Source organism: Pectinophora gossypiella, chromosome 26, assembly GCF_024362695.1.
Source record: "Pectinophora gossypiella chromosome 26, ilPecGoss1.1, whole genome shotgun sequence".
NCBI classification, from domain to species: Eukaryota; Metazoa; Arthropoda; class Insecta; order Lepidoptera; family Gelechiidae; genus Pectinophora; species Pectinophora gossypiella.
Window position 1 is genome coordinate 4,959,705 of NC_065429.1, and position 22,064 is coordinate 4,981,768.

The following is a 22,064-nucleotide window of genomic DNA, read 5'->3' on the forward strand; positions in this document are numbered from 1 at the left end:
GACTTTCCAGGTTACGTTTCCCACAAATAATGTAGATACTTAACGTGTTAATCATTACTCGTGTCTCTGACAATTATTCCAAAATACAATACAATTACAATTTTATACATACATTCAAGAACACAAATTCACGCCATTTCCTGCGTTAGGCATTTTTTATAATCAATATCGCGCATTCGATTAAATAAAACGAAACATGCTGTTATCATTTTTTATTGTTGCGAAGTAAATATTCTATATACATTCCCATTATATCAAACCGCCTTCCCCTTACCAATTAAGGGGACCACTTTGGTTACTCGAGCAACGCTTACTATTCCTAAACTCGTTTCAATACTGATGCCCAATGCCAAAGGGAATGTGTTACCCTGCAACGCTTTAAATTACTACCAAATTGTGCAAAATTGTCGTGTGGCAACACTGGGGGCCCAAAACGAAGTTTATTGGCAGAAATAGTAAGCGATGTCCTGTCCGTATTATTATAGAGAGCAGCGGAACGTGAGAAATCGCCACCGCCGCGATGTTAACAGACTTAAGAGCTAGGAACAATCTTGTGACTACACCGATTACATTGTCAGCTCCTGTAATGAGAAAAAATAACATATTAGTAAATTATAACAAGTTAAAACGCGGATACAAACATTAATATTTGTGTCACGAACAAGCGTCATCTAGCGTATATTTTAGGAACCATTTAGTTTGCTTTGTTCGTTCGTTTTTACCGTAACCATAGAATAAGGAATAATACTACAGTATAGAACGGCAACTCGGATCCCTAGTTTAGTTAGGACATTACAGGCTGATCACCCGATTGTCCGTAAGATGACCCGTGCTTCGGAAGGCAGTTATGCAATTATTATTTACACTCACATTTGCAACATTATAGATAGTATATCCATTGCGTTACAAGCAACATTTCTTATTACAAGAACATAAAGTTCGTTGGTCCCGGTTACTACTTACTGATGTAAGTACAGTCATGAGCAATATAATGTACCCACTTTAGGACTCTGTCGCACTAACATATTTGACATTTAGTGACACTTACAGTTCAATTTGTCAAAAGTTAATGTGACATGGTACCAAAGTGTATACATATCAATGCTCGTGACCGTACGAAGTCCTTCCAGGAGCTCGGCAGGGGTCGTGTAAGGACTGAGTGTGGCCGTTGCATCAACTCACCATAATAGCGTTGACGATGTCCGACTGGTTGTTGCGCAGCGCCCGCACGGCCCGCGCGCGGGACACGTTGGCCTGGGACATCACTATCTCCACGTCCTTCTCGTCCACCCCGGACTCGTCCACGCCCTCCTCGTCCTCTTCTTCGGCTATGGGGGCCACCGTCTGTGGGATGACATTGGAATATATCAAAATTTGCTGAACTTGACGATGAAACACGTTAACATTATTTTATGGTTAACTTAAATTATTCGCGTCAGACAGAGTACTGCGGGGCAGAAGGCAAGAGGGAAACCACTGCCCTATTTTTCCCTAAAAAAGCAGCATGGAGAATGCTACACCGACAAGAGCGCGGCTCTTAAATGAATGATGACGATGAAATTATTAATTTATATAATCTTTATATAAGCTTTTATGAATTTATTTGTTTATGTAATCTGTACGATATAATTTAAATTTGGACAAAATAATGTAAATGTAATTACTATATTTAATTTATGCGAGTATTACTGTAAAAATTGTAATTGTATTGAATTTTTTTTTTATAATTCTTGCAATTTATAATTTAAATACACGGTCATTATTATCTTTTACACTCATAAAAAGAAAATAATTAATTAATAAATAATAATAATAAATGTATTAATAATTAATTTTAATATTAATTACTAGCGAACCCGCCCTGGCTACGCACGGATAAAATACAAATAAAAACTTCCACCCTCTATTTGACCCCTTTGTAAGGGGGTTGATTAGAAGAATGATTAAATGCTTTTTAATTTCTTTAAATGTTTTTTTTTTGTTATAATTTGGAAATCCTACTATTAAAACTACAGAAAGTTCCATACAAACTCAGCCACTCATTGTGAACATTGATAGTAAATCATAAGCCCTTGCCGTACACGACGGAAGAACTTAAAAAAAATTCAAGTTTTCATCGAAAACTTAGAATAAGGAATAATACTTTTCGATTCGTGTCCGGGGTGTGGTACTAAAACTCGTCACTGGCGGACCCTATATATTTCACATACAAACTTTTATACCGCGTTTTAATTCTGTACAGCGACATCTATTGGCGAACTGGGGAAACAAATTTTAGTATGTAACAAATTACGAAAATTTTAAATCATAATACACACAATTAAATTATTCCATAATATATTATTTCTAGGCTTTCTTAGATAAACTAGGTTGAAAAATCCTCGCCGCGTAAGGAGACGCCGGATTTTAATGAAACTGACAAGTCATAATAAAGCGTTTTAAAGTTGAAATGGTCTTAATCATCGCTCCCCTATTAGTGGCTGCATGAATCATTTGACATATCGAATTGTATGACACCAAAGTAGTTTAGTATGAGGTTGATGGTCCCACAACCCACGAGAACTCACCGTGCCAGCGGTTGCGGCGTCATTGCCAGTGGCGGCACTCTCTGGCGCCTTGAACCTCTCCGCGGCGGCCATAGTGGCCTGCTGCGACAGATCCTCAATCTTGGCCTCTCCGAAGACGATGTACGTGTCCGAGTGAGGATTCTTGTACACGTCAGGTGAGTTGATTACGAACAGAATGTTCTTTGACTTCCTGATCGTCACTCGGTTCACGCCGGATACCTGAAAGACGGGAGAAGAAGGTTTAGAGTTTAAAGTTGCGTTATATGCATTGACCTCATAATAGAAACATACTGGGTGTTAGTGATATCGTAACGAATACATGGATGATTCAGACCATGATTCTGAGTTAATATCAAGTGGAATTTTCTGTGACTAGACACTTGGTTGATGGTTGCGATGATTGCGAGTGTGGAGTATCACCACAAACTATGGCTCACCTTTTGTGCTGTCCTAAGTGCCCTAACACCTGCACTATTGAAGACCTGTACGAAGCCACTGACAATGCCGTAAGCGTGGCCAATTATTGGTCAGCAAAAATTTAGCTTCGATCGCCATCGACTCGCAAAGAAGAAGAACACACTTGTGTTAGGATCGAAGCAAATGGAATTCTATAGTCTCTGCTTACCCCGGTGGGAAATAGGCGTGAGTTTATGTATGTATGTAATTTTCCGTCGCAAAATTCGTTATTACTTTTGTGTTTTAGTAGTTTCTCTTGCGACCAAGATTTCCAGACACAATAGTTAAACAATCGGGTTTGGACTTTAAGGGTGGTATTAATAAACTAATCTCAGCTTCGAGACTGCCCTCAAGATCATGTCAATGTGACAGTTCTCATATAAAAACAGAGACATGAGCACGATCTTGAGGGCAGTCTCAGCTGAGATTCGTTTTTTAAAAGGACATTCAGTCTTACAACTATATTATCGCATAACTTCCCTTAAATATGGGAACGATACATATCACGCCACAAAGTTTTCCTAAAGTAATGTCAACGCCGCCTCTGTATCATGATGGAAACTTATCTGGGTCATTGAGATACCTGAAGATTTGACAGGACCGGTTTTTACAGAAGCATCTGCCTGTCTGACCTTCCAACCCGCGAGGGAAAACCAGCCCAATACAGGTTAGGTCACATCGAAAATGCAATTCTCGGCAAATGTGGGTTTCCTCACGGTGTTTTCCTTCACCGTTTTTTTTACCGATGAGTACATGATTATCATTTATGATCCAAACATGAATTCGAAAACAAATTCGACATACATTGGTTTAGGCCTGTGCTGGGATTGGAACCTGCGACTGCGAAACGTGAGGCAAGTGTTCTACCAACAGGTTTTTTTTTAATGTGACTTATTGTAGACTAGCTGGTACCCGCGACTTCGTCTGCGAACTTTTAATTTGAATATTAAGGATTATACAAAAGGAACGGTATAGCATTTGATTAAAAGAGAGTGAGTAGGAGCAAAAGTCCCAACAAAAACGACTAAAAATCACTAACTCAATTTAGTTGAATTAGAATTTAGCAGAATCTGCTACTGCCTACCCCCTAAGAACGATGGCGTGATTATTTATAGCCTATGACCATTTCCAGGTTATCATCTATCACCATACCAAATTTCATCAAAATCCGTTCAGCCGTTTAGGCGTGAAAGAGTAACAGACAGAGTTACTTTCGCATTTATAATATTATTAGTATATTAGTATGGATTTGCCGCGCATTGGCTACTTGGCCGGATCTACCAACAGGGCTACCACGGCTCTCCTAACTAAAACAGAACAAAAATTGCTATACCTACTGGAAAACTTCTCATTTCTTGTGGTACTTACGGGTTTTAGACCGAGTTTGCTCATGATCTTGCGTGCTTTCTTCTCGCCGCGCGACTGTTTGGCCTTCGACACGATGTCGATACCCGCGATGGGGTTGGTGATGCCGCCGGCGCCAGCTGCTCCTGGAAATTACACCAAAATTTCACGTCAATATAATAAAAAAGGACGATGAGTCCAATGCCATCAACAGACTCCAGACATATATCTCATTCGAAGCGTCTTAGTTGAAATTTTTGTTCTATGGTTACTTTCCCGAGAGGGGTTTAGCCGGAATTCGGGTTATTAAGGTGATACGTTTCAGTCAGCTAGGTAACGCTGCGTCAGCAGATGGCGTTACTTCTGCAGTTTTCGTATTTTTTTCCATTTATTCGTTTAGTGTTGAGTTCTGACCCAGTGAAATGTTAGGTGGCGAAATCTTACATACATTATCTTTAAGTTAAGCTACAATTTTGAAGTATTTACTGCAGATATCATATTGAAACATTGCATCAAAAGTTGGTGTCATTTCAATTTGTGTACAAACACGAAGCTGTCACACACACATGCGAACTAGGTTAGCTATTAAAAGAGATGCATAATTTGAAGTCTACTTCTAACTTCTAAATGGCGCATTTGGTAAAGCAGTCGCCGCCATTCTTAAGTTTCACGGTTCAAATCCAAGGGCATGTTTTAATTGTTTTTACTTTTTGTATTTTTTTTTTACAATTGAATTTGGCGAACCCGTCTATTTGTTACGGAATTTTCAAAAAGTATCACTTTTACCAATAATATTATAATTATACAATAATGTACTTTGCACTAAAGTACCTTCCGTAATTTCCGTATTTTTTATTTTGTAAAATTCTAACAGGCATTAATCGCATCAGTGAACATGCGGCTATTTAAAAAACTACTGAACGGATTTTCATACGGTTTTCACCAATAAGTAGAGTGATTCATGGGCGTGCTTTAGGGTATATAATTTATACAAGTATTTTTTTTTTGTATAAAATGGTTCAAAAATGATGATGAATGTCAAACATAATTATCGTTACAAATATAGCCGACTTGGAGCTTTCGGCGAAAACACTGCCTGAGCCCATTGAGATATAACAAAACAACGTATGGTTGAATTGTTCCTTTTTTGTAGGTCTACCGAAAAGTCCACAATATGTCATAATAATTATATTTTGTATAAAGAATTGTGTACATGTATTGTATGATTTTACAAATAACGATCACAGTACAGTAATAATAAGGTAGATTTTTCCTAAATTGCGTCGGTTCAAACTTTGACGCATCGCGTTTGAAAGATGTAATAGCGCTTCAGGACGTCCCGCAAGCACAGCGCTGATGTCGCAGTATCCGCATATAATTATTATGACTTGTCATTTAGTTCCAATAAAATCCGCGGGACTTCATACGTATGTCAGTGACAGCTGGTGATAGCATGCGGGACACTTAGCAGCTAATCGAATTCTATGTTGTTTTCGCGCCCAGTCCAGACGACTTGCAGCGCATTTCTGGACTTATATTTACGCGTGGTGTTTATTGTTAGGTTAGTTAGTTCAGGTTAGGACGTCTTTTTTTAACGAGGACGTTAAAAAAAGACGAGGCTGGGATGTATTGAAGTAGTATTTCCATATACGCGGCCTGAAATGGGCTGTTTCGGGGACCTGAACTGGTTGCTGTCGAACATATTATCACGTTTTCTTGATTAAAATTCATAAATAAGTCAAATAGAAAAAAGAAAAAAGATTTTCGTTAGTTTTAGATCTGTCATGATGTCTGTGATGTTTGTTTATTATACTTTTTTTTTTTTTTGTTTTGGTTTTCCCCGAAGGGTAAGGCAAAGGGAACTATGCCCATACAGCCACGTCTGACGTATTTTTTTTCTTGACGATTAATGAAATGATGAAAGGTGATGATGATGAAACCTAAGCCCCCACCCTCGGAGTAGACTCCTACTCCGAACCCCAAACGAATTAACTCAAAAGTCCGCATAAACTTTTGAGTTATGAAGCGGCTTCCCAGCACGAAGCAAAAATAGGCAGATACACTTTGTTTATTGAATACTCCAATATAATAACACTCGCGAATGTCTTCCGACTAACTTAATGCGATCATTAACCACAAAACACCACTTCGTATTAATTATTTAGATTACTCAATGAAGAAAGCAACTGTCCCGTTCCCGTTTCCCGCCGAAAAGCCTTGTTTATTATACATAAGAATTTCAAAATTTATCTTATTTCTTTTCCCAAAGGGCAAGGCAAAGGGAACTATGCCCATACAGCCATGTCTTGTGTTTTTTTTTTCTTGATGATGATTAATGAAATGATGAAACCTAAGCCCCCACCCTCGGAGCAGACTCCTACTCCGAACCCCAAACAAAGTAAGCGGCTTGTTGGCGCAAAGCGAAAATAGATAGGTACACTTTGTTTATTGAATATTCCGATTTAATAATACTATCGGGAATGTTTTCCGACTAACTTAATGTGATCATTAACCACAAAACACCACTTCGTATTGATTATTTAGATTATTCAACGAAGAAATCAACCTTCCCGTTCCCGTTTCCACCAAAAAGTCCGCGGCAAAGAGAATATAAATAAATCTGTATGTTGGATGGAAAAATAATTAATAATTAAAAATGACTACTATTTAGGCCGGCAAATGCAACAACTTTTTTTTTGATGCAAAGGGAACTATGCCCATACAGCCATTTCATTTTATGTCTTGATTTTTTATTATAATATATGTCCTCTTTTAAAACACGGTATTTACCCATTATTTAAAAATGTTTAAATAATATGCATTAAAACAAAATATATTCCTTTTCTCAGATTGTAGTATTTTTAGTTTTTTATTTATATTTATTCTCTTCATACAAAATCTCTTTATAAATTGTCACTGACATTCTAGTACACTTGTCAAGTAGTCAAAGCCTTTAGAGAAAAAAAAAACTATCACGCACACAAACTAACATTGACACCTCTACACGCTCAGCAAATACACTGTAATCTGCACCACTACAAATGTAGAATTGATCAAAATTGAGGGTCTGAAATATGGTACTTCTCGTATTCGGACCCTAAATTTTTGTTAGTTTGCGAAAATAATACACCAAAATATTACTATTTATCGGTTTTATAACAATATTCCTCTATCCGTTTTCCTGTAGCACTGCATCAACTTTTGTATGGAAAACGAATCACCTTAAGTACGATTTTGGGTACGGTCTGGTACATTGGTGCTTATTCCTGTAAATACCATCTAATTTTATTTTAGGTTATATCTGTCATTTTCTTATCCGCCGAAAAGGAAAGGGACGGGTAATCGACAAGCATAAAATTTATGGAACACACGTCAATTTTAAGCACAAATCTAAAACAACCGTCTAAAAATTCGCCCGGGTTATTCATTTATTTACTCATTCTTCCTAAAATTAAGAGCTGTCAATCATCCGTCCCTTTCCTTTTCGGCGGATAAGAAAATGACAGGTATAACTTAAAGTAAAATTAAGAGATGTCTGCAGGAATCGGGGCCATTGTTTCGACAAATTTCGATTTTCGACAAACCTTTTTTTTAAATTTTATTTCTAAACCCCGTGGAATTTGAAGTTAGAACTAATTGGTAATATTTTTAAAGATACTAATGAAATACAACAAATTACCTGTGGGACGGGTCTCATACAATTACGGTCATGAAATTAGATGGCTAAAATAGAATTAGGTGGTGTGCACTAGACTTCTCCCTATCCATCCATAGGGAAGGCCCGTGCGTCAGCAGTGGGGACGTTAATGGGCTGATGATGATGATGATGCACTAGAATCAGCACCATTTTCTCACTAAATTAAATATCTAGTGCTAATTCCTGCAGACGCCATCTAATTTTATTTTAAGTTATACCTGTCATTTTCTTATCCGCCGAAAAGGAAAGGGACGGGTAATCGACATGCATAAAATTTATGGAACATACGTCAATTTTAAGCAGAAATCTAAAACAACCATCTAAATATTTTACATCGGCCAATAACCCGACAGAATTAAGTTGACAGCACACGTCAAACGGTTTGCATACCAGCGAGATACTTTTTGATTCGCCCGGGTTATTCATTCATTTACTCATTCTTCCTAAATTTTACGACTTTCAATCATCCGTCTCTTTCCCTTTCGGCGAATAAGAAGATGACTGGTATAACTTAAAATAAAATTAGGAGGTGTCTGCAGGAATCTGGGCCATTATGAATGAAAAAAGATAATGACAAAAATCAAAAACATTTATTCCGCTATTAAATGGTGTGGTTTGTTTGCAGCCGTGTTTCGACAGAATACATATTTGTGATGTGGTTCTCTATTTTCACCCCTCTGATGGCTGACACCATCTTCGTGGCCTCAACGACATAGTGTGTCAATGTCCCCTTCTCCCAAGGCATCATGGCTTTAGTGAAATACTTTCTCTTGACAAACTTCACCAACTTTTTACCAGAAAGCTGGTTAAACTTATACGATCTGACCATTTCCATAAACTCATCATCCTTTTCAATATTCGGTTTTATATACTCTATATCTTTAGAAGAATCGTGCCACCATTTTGTAAAGTTTTGGTACACTGTCCTTTTCTTCACCAGTTCGTTGTTGTTTAAGGCTTCGCACAAGTTGCAGACTTCCGACTTAACAGCCCATTTGTAGCTGTATTGGTAGATCCATCTGAAGAATAGCTGATATCGCGTGTTGTTCGAAATTATGTCGTACATGTTTGCTGCCATTTGTTCTGGGGTAAAATCTTTGGCGTTCAAGTAACTGTCTGGTGGTAGGAATCTGAAAATTTGCGGACTGTCAGGTTTGACAACAACACATAACATAGGCGTGCTATGGACGTGCTTCGGAGATACCCCCGCATGAGTAGGGCAGAGATGCACAGTATATAATACACCCTCCGCTCCTCGCCAGCTTTGTTAAGTCCCATGTAATAGGGGACAAGTCTATTGCCATTAACCGTGCACTAATCCTGGAAACCACGTGATATCGATTATCTATGATCCAAACATGAATTCAAACTCAAGTCGAAATTAGTAGTCAGGTTTGACCTGTATCAAACTCTCAAGGAAAGTACAGACGGCAATTGACAGGGGCACGCGGGTCACCAGGTCGCAGACAACCTATCTCCGTAGAGAATTAGATAAAATTGCAGTGGCCACCCATGACCCAACCTGTCGCCCAGGAGGGGTCATGACTCCTTAAATAATAACGGCCTCCGTGGTCCAGTGGTTGAGCGTTGGGCTCACGATCCGATCACAAAAATCACTCTGTGATCCCTAGTTTGGTTAGGACATTACAGGCTGATCACCTGATCGTCCAAAAAGTAAGATGATCCGTGCTTCGGAAAGCACGTTAATTCGTTGGTCCCGGTTACTGCTTACTGATGTCTGGGGCCTTTGGGGGCTCAATAATAACCGGCACCAGGGTTGATGAGGTTGGAAATTCACCTCACAACCGACACGATAGAAGAAGACCCCCTGAATCCGCCCACGGATGTGTGCTACGTCGAAATTCGGAAACACACTTGGACAATCAGAATAAACATCCTACTCAGATTGGAGTCCTTTTATTACTGGCAAGAACTCCAAAGAATTTAATCGAATATTTTCGAATACCTTGAATAATTAGCACCACCAAGCACAACGGGAACAGCGTAGTTCAGCATTGGTATCAACAGTTTCTCAGTGGCATAATCCTGGTCGAAGGTATGCTCAAAGGCCAGGTAGAAATAGTACTCCCTTTTGACCTTACGGAGGCAAGCGGCATTGTGTCCACACCTAGACGAATTTTGGATATTAGATGCATCTGTTGAGTCTAGATCAGCTTAATGCGAATAAATTGCTCCAGCCACCTCGGTCACGCTCACAGGGAAGGAAAACATCGTGAGGAAATCCACGTTCCTGAGAAATGCATTTCAGGAGTACCTGACTTAATCTGTATATTGGGCTAGAGCGGATAGGAAGGTCAGACAGGTAGTCACTTTTGTAAAAAACCGGACCTATCAAATGTTCAGGTTCGTAAAGCGGTCCCTGTGAAAACGGTCGAGATGGACCTCGGTCGCCATACGACGTTTTGACCGTCATATAATTATTATACGGATTCAGCAAATCAGGCGAAACTGAAAGTCTTTGGTATTTTATTCATTATGTCTCATCACCACATGAGTGATAATCTATTAGTAAAGACCAGTCTGCTGGAGTAGGTACCTCCTCTGCTACATGATAGACTGATGTTGCAGATCCTTTGTCCAGGATGTTGTACAAACATTTTTTTCCTGTAGCCTAATAAATGGCCAACTGCTGGGTAAATGCCTCCTCCTTGTCTTTCCAACCCTTAGTGTCTTGGGCCTCGTTCTGCCAGGTGTTATTATCGTCATGGTCATGACGTCGACGACCCTGTGGGGTCCAATCAGATGTAATTTTGGCCCACTTTTCCGGATGACATAAGCGTCGAAAATATACTCAAAAGACACATACCTTCCTCCACAATCACCAAAAACATCCAGAGACAAATTGTACTTATTCAATGCCCTTCTCAACTCATACGCATATACCTCTCTTCCACTTTTAGTGATACAATGAGAGACTATCCATGCGACGGCTTGGCTTTTGAAACGCAACCTTCTTCTAACAACTTCCGTTATCGGAATGTACTCTTTCAGCCATTTCGTAGCCATCCTCGGCCCGACCTCCCCATCCTTTCCATGTATCACAAAATACCTCCAAAGGATATCAGAATCTAATCTGTAAGTCCAGGTCCAATTGAAGAAATTCTCGAATTTATGGCTCGTAATCGGCAACCAAGGGGCCGGCTCTATCCCCGCAACGATGTACTTTTGGGAGTCCGATCGGATTTCTGGCAGATTTCTTGGAAGATCTTCGTTGATTGACATTTGAATGGTGCTAAAGAGCAGTGCATCGAAGTGACTTATGTCCTTTAAGTAAGTTCTGTCAGTGGTTAGGTAGCAATTCGAGTAAGAACATTTCGCGAATTCTTGTTGTCCTTCGCCTTTCGCGACATCGTAATGGCTTGGGGTCCAGTTCAGGATATACTTCCAAGCTTTATCCTTTCCGCTAGTGTTTCCCGTGTTTATACGCTCTGGAGCAAAGCTTCTTTGAGCTTTACCTTTAGTTAAACTTGTAATTTTCGTCTCAGTCGGCACAGTTCCAATGTTATACCAAATTGTTGCGATAACAATGATTGAAATTATAATTCGTTTCTTAGGTAACTTAATGCGTTTTCTGGTGAGGAAAGCCATTTCAAAAATAATTTGGGACAAACAGAAATGGAAAATCTATGGCATAGTCAGTTTTAATCACATATTCTCACTGAAAACAATGTTTTAATGAAAAACTGATACGAGAAATGTACCGGCGTTACAAGCCGAAATATCGGCTTAAATAAATAAAAGTATATTAAAATATATTTTGTAAAGTGACATTAGGGTATCAATCAATAAGAAGAATGTCAAACAACTGTCAGAAAATAGTATACTTTTTAAATCTTCTCCGTGTTTAACGACCTTCGTGGTCCAGTGGTTTGAGAGTTCACGGCGAACGATCCGGAGGTCCCGGGTTCAAATCCCGGTGGGAACACATCACTAAAATCACTTTATAATCCCTAGTTTGGTTATAGGACATTACAGGCTGATCACCTGATTGTCCGAAAGAAAGATGATCCGTGCTTCGGAAGGTACGTTAAGCCGTCGGTCCCGGTTACTACTTACTGATGTAAGTAAGTAGTTGTTACACGAGTCATGTAAGGGCCTTTGGCAGCTCAATAGTAACCCTGACACCAGGGTTGATTGGGTTGGTAATCCACACAACCCACACAATAGAAGACTTTTTAAATAACTCAAGAAGAATTTATTACGCAGGCGTCGACCTACAGCACAAATGGGCAGGAATGAGTAGTGTTGCAATTATTTCTTGTACATCCATTTCAGACAGATCAAATCTAACTGTTCATTCATTGCTGCATCTGAAGTGCAGCTTTCTCTAACAAAGTTGGCTCAACCATTATAGACGGCGATACGGCTCATCACCTATCACGTTTGTCAGAAACAGAAAGTTCAGTGAGGTGTGGGCACTTAAGTTTATCTTATGATGGATGTACGTCTGACTACCCCATTGGGATATATTTGTGAGCTTACAATATATTGTTTCGTTTGTTGCAAATTTCATCAAAGTAGGTTGTTTTTGCATTATAGACAGCTTGTTGAGGAGCTCGGTGGCGCAGCGGTTAACGCGCTCGGTCTGCGATTGTTGAAGTAAAGCAGCTTTCGCAAAGGCCGGTTATAGGATGGGTGACCACAAAAAAGAAAAGTTTTCATCACGAGCTCCTCCGTGCTTCGGAAGGCACGTTAAGCCGTTGGTCCCGGCTGCCGCCGTTATAGTCCGAATTATAGTGGTAAGCCGGCTGCATTAGCAGTCGTTAATAACCATCAATCCGCACTGGACCCGCGTGATAGTTTAAGGCCTGATGATGATGATGAGACAGCTTGTATGAAGAAATGTTAAGTACAATTTTGGTAAACATCATTGTAGACGGACAAGGCTTATTATTATTTTTTAAATATAATAGGCTTGCATTTAACCACTATCTCACCTGATGGTAAGTGACAATGTGGTCTAGGGTGGATCTCTCACTCTAGCCTTGAAGACTCTCAGATTATAATGAGTCGAAAATGCCAGCAGACAGTTCCAGTCCTTTGCTGGTCGCATCAAAAAGGAAGAGGCGAAACGCTTAGTGCAAATTGGTGATAAATCCACAACATAAGGATGAAACTAAACACAAAAATGTTCTTATCAAGTAACATGGCCTAGACAAATGTCGCGAACAGGCAGATAATTAATAAAAATTAACTTGAATAAGTATAGTAATTTAGACATCTTCAAGACCTTATTTATATTTAATAGACATAAATAGTGTAGGCAGCGCATTAAGCATGGGCCGAGAACCGTTAGGGAAAGCAATAATTTCTCTGTCCAAGCAGAGACAGCCATCGGAGGCCAAATTACATCATGCACATCAGAAAAAGGAGACTAACAAACTTTGGAATTCACTTCACCACAAAAGTGGCTGAGAAGCACTCTTGAGCTTTTACCAAATTTCGAGTGTCATGTTGCATTGCTGTGAATGTTTAGAAAGGTCGAAAACTTATAAATATCGAATCTTCATGGCTTGTGTTCAGAAATTTAAGGTTAAAAAAAGTTGGCCACAAACCTGCATCCTCGAGTTCTGGGATGGTGTCGTCGGAGTCGCTGTCGGAGGACGCGGTCTCCTCCTTGCGCTTCTCGGTCATGGAGGCTGTAGCCTTGTCGAGCTCTGTCAGTTCTGGCATTGTGGTATCCTTGTGGTGAGATATCTTGGTCTTTCAAATTTCCTGGCGAAAACATTATTTACATTCAAGTTTGATGTGATAATGGGCAAATTATAGTGGTAAGGCGGTGTTTAGATCTTTAAGTGGCACCGGAAGGGCATAAATAATTAGTGATTAGTGAAGAGAAAACTTGATGAAAAGTTTAGGTTATCACCATACGCTTCAAGGTAAATAAACTTCGAATATTACTGCGCGAGGTAAAAGAAATTTGGTAAACTGGAGTAAATCAGGAATATTCACACACAAAGCACTATAATTCACCAGAAATGTGATTTATTCTAAATTTCGTGCCGCAAAAATGGGCGCGGATTTTCACCATAACAAGATCACTTGAGAAAGAAATATTTACACGACTAGCACAAAGTAATATCTTGAAGCACTGTTTGAGGTTATTTAGGCACTAGTTTTAAAGGATGTTTATAGTATTTTTCAATTATTTACCTTCACAAAAAGGAAATTCTTTGAAAAGATCAATATGGAAGAAGGACCACAGACAACTTGTTTTTTTTAAGCCGGTTGCTAGTGACGTGAGTTGCTTGACACTTAGACCGACTCATTTAGTGATCTAACTCATATTTCTACTGATTACTTACATACCAATTCCATACTGTTCCTTAACCTGTAGATTTCTGTCACTTCATTAATTTCATCTCATATAGAAAATACACAATTTTGTGAAAGCATTAAATTATTTTACAATATCGATTTTATTGTACCGATATCGATACTGGCATAGAATGATGGCAACATTGTATTAAAAAATATGTTTTTGACATTCCTTCCCATAACTGGGTAGGTTGTTAGTGCACCTATTTTTTTTTTTTTTTTTTTTTTTTTTGGTTTTTTGGCGGGAGACGGGAACGGGACAGTTGCTTTCTTCATTGAATAATCTAAATAATTAATACGAAGTGGTGTTTTGTGGTTAATGATCGCATTAAGTTAGTCGGAAGACATTCGCGAGTGTTATTATATTGGAGTATTCAATAAACAAAGTGTATCTGCCTATTTTCGCTTCGTGTCAGGAAGCCGCTTCATAACTCAAAAGTTTATGCGGACTTTTGAGTTAATTCGTTTGGGGTTCGGAGTAGGAGTCTACTCCGAGGGTGGGGGCTTAGGTTTCATCATCATCACCTTTCATCATTTCATCAATCATCAAGAAAAAAAATACGTAAGACATGGCTGTATGGGCATAGTTCCCTTTGCCTTACCCTTCGGGGAAAACTAAAACAAAAAAAAAAAAAAAGCACCTATTTTTTTGTTGTATTCGATCGTAAATATCGTAATTATAGTTTTTATCGCGTAATTTTATCATACGAAATCCGTGCGACATATCAGTGTGTTTGAAATATACATCGATCGTAATTACGCTGTGAATATGACGATAATCTTGTTGTGACTTTAACTAAGTGTTATACAGCTCGTCTACTATAATAAGTCCAAAGTGCATACTAGATTATTTTGTAATATCTAGTGATTGTGATAGTTATCCGTGCCAAAATGTCTCTTGAGGAGAAGTTCAACGCAGCTGTAAACGTGATCCGAAGCCTACCTAAAAGCGGTAAGCGCTACTGGCTCAAAACTTTCATTTTTGTTTGACGAATTGTTTATGCGAAAAGAGAAATGATAACAAAAAATAGTCGACGGAACGACCTAGAAAACGGTTATACGCCTCTCAAATATTAAGCACTACTCAGCTATTAGTAGCCGCTGAGTTCGTTAAATAAATGCCGCGACGCACAAAGAATAATACAGTAAGTATAAGGCGAAGTTTATAGCCAGGTACGTCCACGTAAAGTCAATAATTTGTCGGTAAACAATAGCTATCTAGTCAACCGATATATTAGTACTACTCAATTTGGTCTAGTAATGAAACAAATTGGTCTATCTCACATACCTAGCTCATTAAATGACTAAAACATTTAAGACTGGCTTTTTTTTTAATTGCGTCCTTGTATCGACTCTTGAAACGCGTATATTAAGTGTTTTGAAATCTAGATCAGTGTTCAAGATGAGTGTTCTACATTGTATGTTAATAGAATATTGCACAAGACAGTAATAAAATGATCAGAAACAATTTTAGTTTAGGCTCCTACCTCTACAAATATTACCATGTATTTTTGGCGACTTACTAACTTACTACTTACTTACTACTTACTTACTACTTACTTACTCATTACTTACTTACTACTTAGTAACACACTTATGTGTATATATGTATACAGCACACACAAGACACCACATAAAGTCAAATGAGGAACTTTCCAGGCTATGTTCCTCATAAACAATATAGATGGCGGTGTACAGATTTTCCTTCATTTAACCTTCTAATTTCATGGATGACAAACATAATGCATCTACAATACAAATACACTTTATTGCACCAAAATAAAAAGAAATAATTACAAAAGTCTCATCATCTATCTATCGCATCTTCTATCTTTGTTTTTGTGTATAAATTATGAACCTTTTTATTACACCAAAGCACAATTACATGTTCCACTCATGATTATTCTGATCAAAATAAAGAGAAGCAATATAGGTAGCAACATAAATCTAAACATAATGAGAACCAAATATCAAGCAATAATTTAATTATGCTTCTGCCATTACATTGTATTTTGGAATAATTATGTACCTAACTACTGATACCTAACTACGGTACTGATAAAATCCAGCGACTGGGATAAGTGGGAGATAAGTCAAGTGTATAGAGTTGGGAGGAGGGACGAAACAAGAACTAGACCAGTAAAGGTGGTACTGACACTTGGATGGAGAAAGATGGAGCTCCTTAGGAATAGAAAGAAGTTGCCCAAAAATATAACTGTAACCGAGGACCTCCCAAAGGAGGTCATCGAGAATAGAAGGGCCTTAGTCCCAAGAATGAAGGAGGCCAGAGAAGCTGGCAAGTATGCCATCATTAAAAATGGGAAACTCATTGTAAAGGAGAAACAGGAAAGGGAAGAAAACAGGGATAAGAGAAAGCGCGTTCCGTCCTCCCCACCCAAGACACCTCCAGGTAGCTTCAGCAAACCAGGAGAGAGTGGAGTGCCTTATCCTCGGCCAGATAAGGTATCGAAAACCAGCAGCTTCAACGTAGTTGCGGGCAGGGGGAGTTCGCTTGAACAAAGTCAACCAAAAAACTAAAAAGCGGGAACCGGAAAATACAAACCGAAATAAATATAACAACTAAACAAAACGAAACCAGAATGACATTCCCCAACCCGGCTGGTCCCCGTGGGGAATTAGACCAATACCCTCCAGAAGCAGGAAAAAACAATAACAGCAAAAATAACAAAAACAATAAAAACAGAAACAATGATAATAACAAAGACAATAATAAAAATAACTCTAGAAAATACAACTCTCCGTCCCCAACAAACAACGAAAACTCAAAAAAAGATAACAAACCAGAGAAAATATATATAGCGACACTTAATATGCGCACCCTTCGAACAGAAGAAAGACTATCTGAACTATCCGAAGCGGTAAAAACCATAAAATGGGATATTATTGGTATGAGCGAAGTGAGGAGGCTCGGAGAAGAAATAGAAGAATACGAAGATTATGTCCTGTACTATAAAGGTGAAAAGCAAGGCATGTATGGCGTAGGCTTCCTTGTTAAGAAACACCTTAAAAAGAACATTGAACTCTTCGCCAGCAAATCAGACAGAATAGCCATATTGAATATAAAGCTCCCTGGATTCAAAACACCGTGGACAATAATTCAGATATATGCGCCCACAGAAATGGGAATTAAAGAAGACAAGGACCAGTTCTATAGATATCTGAGTGAAACAATGGAACGCTCCCATAAAACCTGTATCGTACTAGGAGATTTCAATAGTCAAATCGGAAACCCAGTGGAAGGAGAACATCTCGTCACAGGGAAGTTCAGCAGCGGAAAAAGGAATGACAATGGTCAAAGACTGTTGGACTTCGCAATGCAACACAACCTAAAGATAATGAATACATTTTATAAAAAGAAAAGCTCGAGGAAATGGACTTGGATCTCACCTTGTGGGAAGTACACAAACGAAATCGATTTCATCTTGAGTAATAAACCCGCATCATTCAACGATATCGACGTCGTCAATAAGCTGAACTTTAGTACAAACCACAGGATGGTAAGAGCGACAATAAACTGTAATACGAAAACTTCTAGAAAACACATACAAACTAAAACAAGCTATATTCCATTACCTCTCCCAGAAGAGATTATAAGTGAAGCAGAGAAAGATATACCAATAATAAACACTCAATGTTCAATACAACAACAGTATGACACACTGGAAAATGCTCTTAAAACTGTATCCAAAAAGATAAACTACTCAATTAAAAATAACGACAAAGTAGGGATAGAGGCGAAGAAACTTATGTATGAAAGACAACTCCTACTAAAAAACCGCAAAATTAATTTAAAAGATATAGAAAATATAAGTAAAAAAATCACAAAATGTATTAGGAAACATAGAATAGAATCGAGATTCAACAAAATAACAATTGCAATAGAGAAAACAGGAGGTATCAAAAAGGCACTAAAACAACTTAAAGACTATAATAACTGGATACCAAAATTTAATGAAAGGAAGACCACGGGAACTACACAAATAACATCACATCGTTCGACTATAAATAAAATAGCTACAAAATTCTACGCCAAACTATATGGACAAGTAGAGACAGGAAAAGAGATCATAGGACTGGAACAGACAGACGAAGAAACAATACCAGAAATCATGGGAAGCGAAGTTAAAAAAGCAATACTCTCTCAAAAAAATGAAAAAGCGACGGGTGACGACAAGATCACAAATGAGTTTCTCAAAGGCCTGCAACAGGTTATAACCAGACCACTAACTAACTTCTTTAACAACGTCCTTCATCAAGAAGTAGTCCCTACACAATGGACACAGTCAACAATTATACTTATACATAAAAAAGGTGATAAGCAAAATGTCGCAAACTACAGACCCATCAGTATTATGTCCAACATATATAAAGTCTTCTCGAAGGTCATCCTTGGTAGACTCACAAGAATCTTAGATGAGCAACAACCTAGAGAGCAAGCAGGCTTTCGCTGCAACTTCTCCACGGTCGACCATATGCATGTTGTAAAACAATTTATAGAAAAATCTAATGAATATGGCAAACACTACTACATCTCATTCGTAGACTACAACAAGGCGTTCGACTCCCTGTTCCACAATTACCTATACAAATCCCTTTTGGACCAAGGTATAGAAAGGAAATATATAAGGATAATCAATCATATATACAGCAACAGTACAGCGAAGATACAACTAGAGAGCATTGGAGAAGAGTTTGCAATTAGAAGAGGAGTCAGACAAGGCGACCCCTTGTCACCCAAGCTCTTCTCAGCAGTGTTGGAATCAATCTTCAGGAACCTTGACTGGAATAACTGCGGAGTAAAAATTGACGGATGCAATCTTACCCACCTAAGATTCGCAGACGACTTGGTGTTATTTGCAGAAGACCCGGACACACTACAGAGTATGCTACTAGAATTGGTGACCGAAAGCAGTAAAGCAGGACTAGAGATCAACCTATCAAAGACCAAAGTCATGACAAACTGGGAAAAGCATGACATCTGTATTGAGAACCAACAGATAGAATACGTCGAGGAATATATATATCTTGGACAAATAATATCACCACGAGAACAAATGTCCAAAGAACTCAACAGAAGAGTAACGAACAGTTGGGCACGCTACTGGTCCCTCAAAGACATAATGAAAAGCCCTTCATATCCAGTCTCCCAAAAAAGGAAAGTCTTCAACATGTGCATACTCCCAGTACTCACATACGGTTGCCAAACATGGTCTCTTACAAAGAAAGAAAGCAACAAGCTAAAGGTCTGCCAGAATGGGATGGAAAGGAGTATGCTGAGCTTGAGACTGCGAGACAGGTGGACCATGTCGAAAATAAGGGGGATTACAAAAGTCGCAGACGTAACCAAAACAGCGAGAAGATTGAAGTGGCGGTGGACCGGACACATGATGAGGTCTAAAACTAACAAATGGACAAAAGACATCACGGAATGGTACCCCAGAGACGGCAAAAGGCGAAGAGGGAGGCCAATCAAAAGATGGGAGGATGACCTACCTAAGGGGTGGAGACGATACACACAAAGTAGAGCAGATTGGCGCTTGATGGAGGAGGCCTATGTCTCAGGACAGCCCGATTAGAATAAGTAATACATATAATAAACCTATGTAAAGTAGAACTGTACATCGGTGAATAAAGGCTATTTTTATTTTTATTTTTATTTTTATTTATTTATTTATGTACCTAACTAATGAGAAAATAGGTAATTATCATGTGCAAGCTGTACAACGCCATCTACGTATATTATTTTTGGTCAATGTGACCTAGAAAGTACCTCATTAAAAAACAAAATTATTCACCACACACCACAGTTCTAAATACAAAATATACGTAAAAATACATTCAAGTATCACCTTGAACGAATGCTAATAATAATAATATACCTAGTAGTTTATTGCACACACATTCACAAGACGATTACAGGAAAAAATGGAAAAAACTTATTCTAAGGTGGGTAAAAGGCGGCCTTATCGCTGAGAGTTTTCTCTTCCAGACAACCTTCATCAGAGATATACAATATACGTGTACAAATGCAATGTAGCATGCAAAAATATTTTTTCTCTTCATACAATACTTCTGTCGTGTGAGGTGGATTACCAAACTCACCAACCCTCAGTCTAGAAGGTTCGACTCACGGAATCGAAGAAAGATTCGACTTATTGTCGAATCGTGACTTATTGTAGATTTGCCGCAGGTGGCATTAACTACTTGGCCAGACAAATGGGGAGCGCTGAAGGCTCTTACCCGGTACAACGTTTAAGACAACAGGCCTGAGGGTGCCCAGTTGGGCGCGAACCTCGGCTCAGGGCGTCGTCTGAGAGGAAAAAATATTTGAAAGAAGTGCTGATTGAGGGAAGTCGTCGACCACGCCGGCAGGCCACACCTCACCGAGCTTTCTGTTAGACCAAAGTAATAAGTGGTGAGCCGTATCGCCGTATATAATGGTCAAGCTAACTGTGTTAGTGAAAACTGCACTAATTATTAGTTAATAACTCATTGGTACAAGTTCGGTACTGAGAATCGAACCCCTTCGAGAAGGCGAGAAGCAAGCCTGCGTACCATAGGGCGACAGTGACAGTCCGAAAGGACTTATAAAGTAAAAAATAATAACAGTATGGTCACGAGCATTAATTAATATGTAATGTACCTATACACTTTGGTACCATGTCACATTAACTTTATTGACAAATTGAACTGTAAGTCTCACTAAATGTCAAATATGTTAGTGCGACAGAGTCCTAAAGTGGGTACATCACATTGCTCATGACTGTACCAATCTACTCGGCCTTGTAAAAATCGATTATTTCATTTCAAGGATGCTTTAACGAAATTACTAAAATACCTGTCTGCGCGGCATAGGTTCTGCACCGCGCGCGTTGCGAATAGGTTGTTTGATTGGGTGAAAGATACGTTCATCATCATCATCATCATCATCAGCCCATTAACTTCCCCACTGCTGGTGAACGGGCCTTCCCTATGATAGATAGATAGATAGAACCACCCACACCACTACTTTACTACTACTGCTACTACTACTACTTCTAACTACTCCTGCTCTTCTTCTGCTACTACTTTTTGGTACTTTGATACCATGTCACATTAACTTTTTTGACAAATTGAACTGTAAGTATAATATATAATTCATTTATATATAATATATTTCTTTATTTACCAAACCTGCAAAACAAATATATTAAAGTTGATAACAATCTAGGCAAATACATTTTGTAGCATCGTTAATGTGGGTAGAAAAACCAATGGTCGCCGCACTAAGCACAGCTTGTGTCGCGGCGACCGTACAGTACGATTACCATGAGTATGAATTACAACAAAGAATGGTACTTACATCAGTCATCAAACCATATAATCAACAATATATTTATAAGTTTACATTATTAGGTTACATTTCGTTACATTAAGTCTTACTAAATGTCAAATATGTTAGTGCGATAGAGTCCTAAAGTGGGCACATTATATTGCTCATGACTGTACTATGCACCTCTGCCTACCCCTTTAAGGATACACGCTCGATGCTATGTTGTAATTTTAGTACCTACTTTTTATTAACGCATTCTTGAAAACCCTTGCCGCTCGGCGACTGAGTCTCCTTGACACTTAACTGCCCTACTAGGAGTTAAAAGTAT

The 22,064-nt window shown here is 38.7% G+C and overlaps 2 protein-coding genes and 2 long non-coding RNA genes across 5 annotated transcripts in view; 2 read left to right on the forward strand and 2 right to left on the reverse strand.

Annotated features, from left to right (window-relative positions):
- Positions 1 to 197: 197 nt before the first annotated feature.
- On the reverse strand, positions 198 to 14,336 carry LOC126378523 (nascent polypeptide-associated complex subunit alpha). Its single transcript, XM_050026942.1, has 6 exons — positions 14,239 to 14,336; positions 13,641 to 13,800; positions 4,392 to 4,513; positions 2,568 to 2,786; positions 1,183 to 1,344; positions 198 to 581 (listed from the first exon to the last, which is right to left on the reverse strand). The coding sequence occupies exons 2-6, from the start codon at positions 13,756 to 13,758 to the stop codon at positions 567 to 569; spliced, it is 636 nt and encodes a 211-aa protein (XP_049882899.1). The 5' UTR covers positions 13,759 to 13,800; positions 14,239 to 14,336; the 3' UTR covers positions 198 to 566.
- Positions 8,278 to 22,064, forward strand: part of LOC126378594 (uncharacterized) — a 109,041-nt gene continuing 95,254 nt past the window's right edge. Inside the window, exon 1 of the long non-coding RNA XR_007568119.1 lies at positions 8,278 to 8,319. This is a non-coding gene — a long non-coding RNA (uncharacterized LOC126378594). The remainder of the gene's footprint in view (positions 8,320 to 22,064) is intronic.
- Positions 14,577 to 15,182, reverse strand: LOC126378577 (uncharacterized). The gene is made up of 2 exons (XR_007568100.1): positions 15,045 to 15,182; positions 14,577 to 14,606 (listed from the first exon to the last, which is right to left on the reverse strand). It is a non-coding gene; the product is annotated as an uncharacterized LOC126378577 (long non-coding RNA).
- The window catches only part of LOC126378492 (acyl-CoA-binding domain-containing protein 5), a 29,381-nt gene continuing 22,531 nt past the window's right edge, over positions 15,215 to 22,064 (forward strand). For both annotated transcript variants that reach the window (XM_050026894.1, XM_050026895.1), the window contains exon 1: positions 15,215 to 15,355. In XM_050026894.1, the coding sequence (XP_049882851.1) occupies positions 15,295 to 15,355 (61 nt within the window). In that variant the 5' untranslated portion in view covers positions 15,215 to 15,294. The remainder of the gene's footprint in view (positions 15,356 to 22,064) is intronic.

Bases quoted from the DNA above. Each gene is read 5' to 3' on its own strand.
- LOC126378523 (XM_050026942.1), bottom strand. From the start codon at position 13,758: ATGCCAGAACTGACAGAGCTCGACAAGGCTACAGCCTCCATGACCGAG. The intron at 4,514-13,640 runs GTTTGTGGCCAA...TGTAATTTCCAG, and splicing joins CCCAGAACTCGAGGATGCAG to GAGCAGCTGGCGCCGGCGGC. The intron at 2,787-4,391 runs GTAAGTACCACA...CCCGTCTTTCAG, and splicing joins GCAAACTCGGTCTAAAACCC to GTATCCGGCGTGAACCGAGT.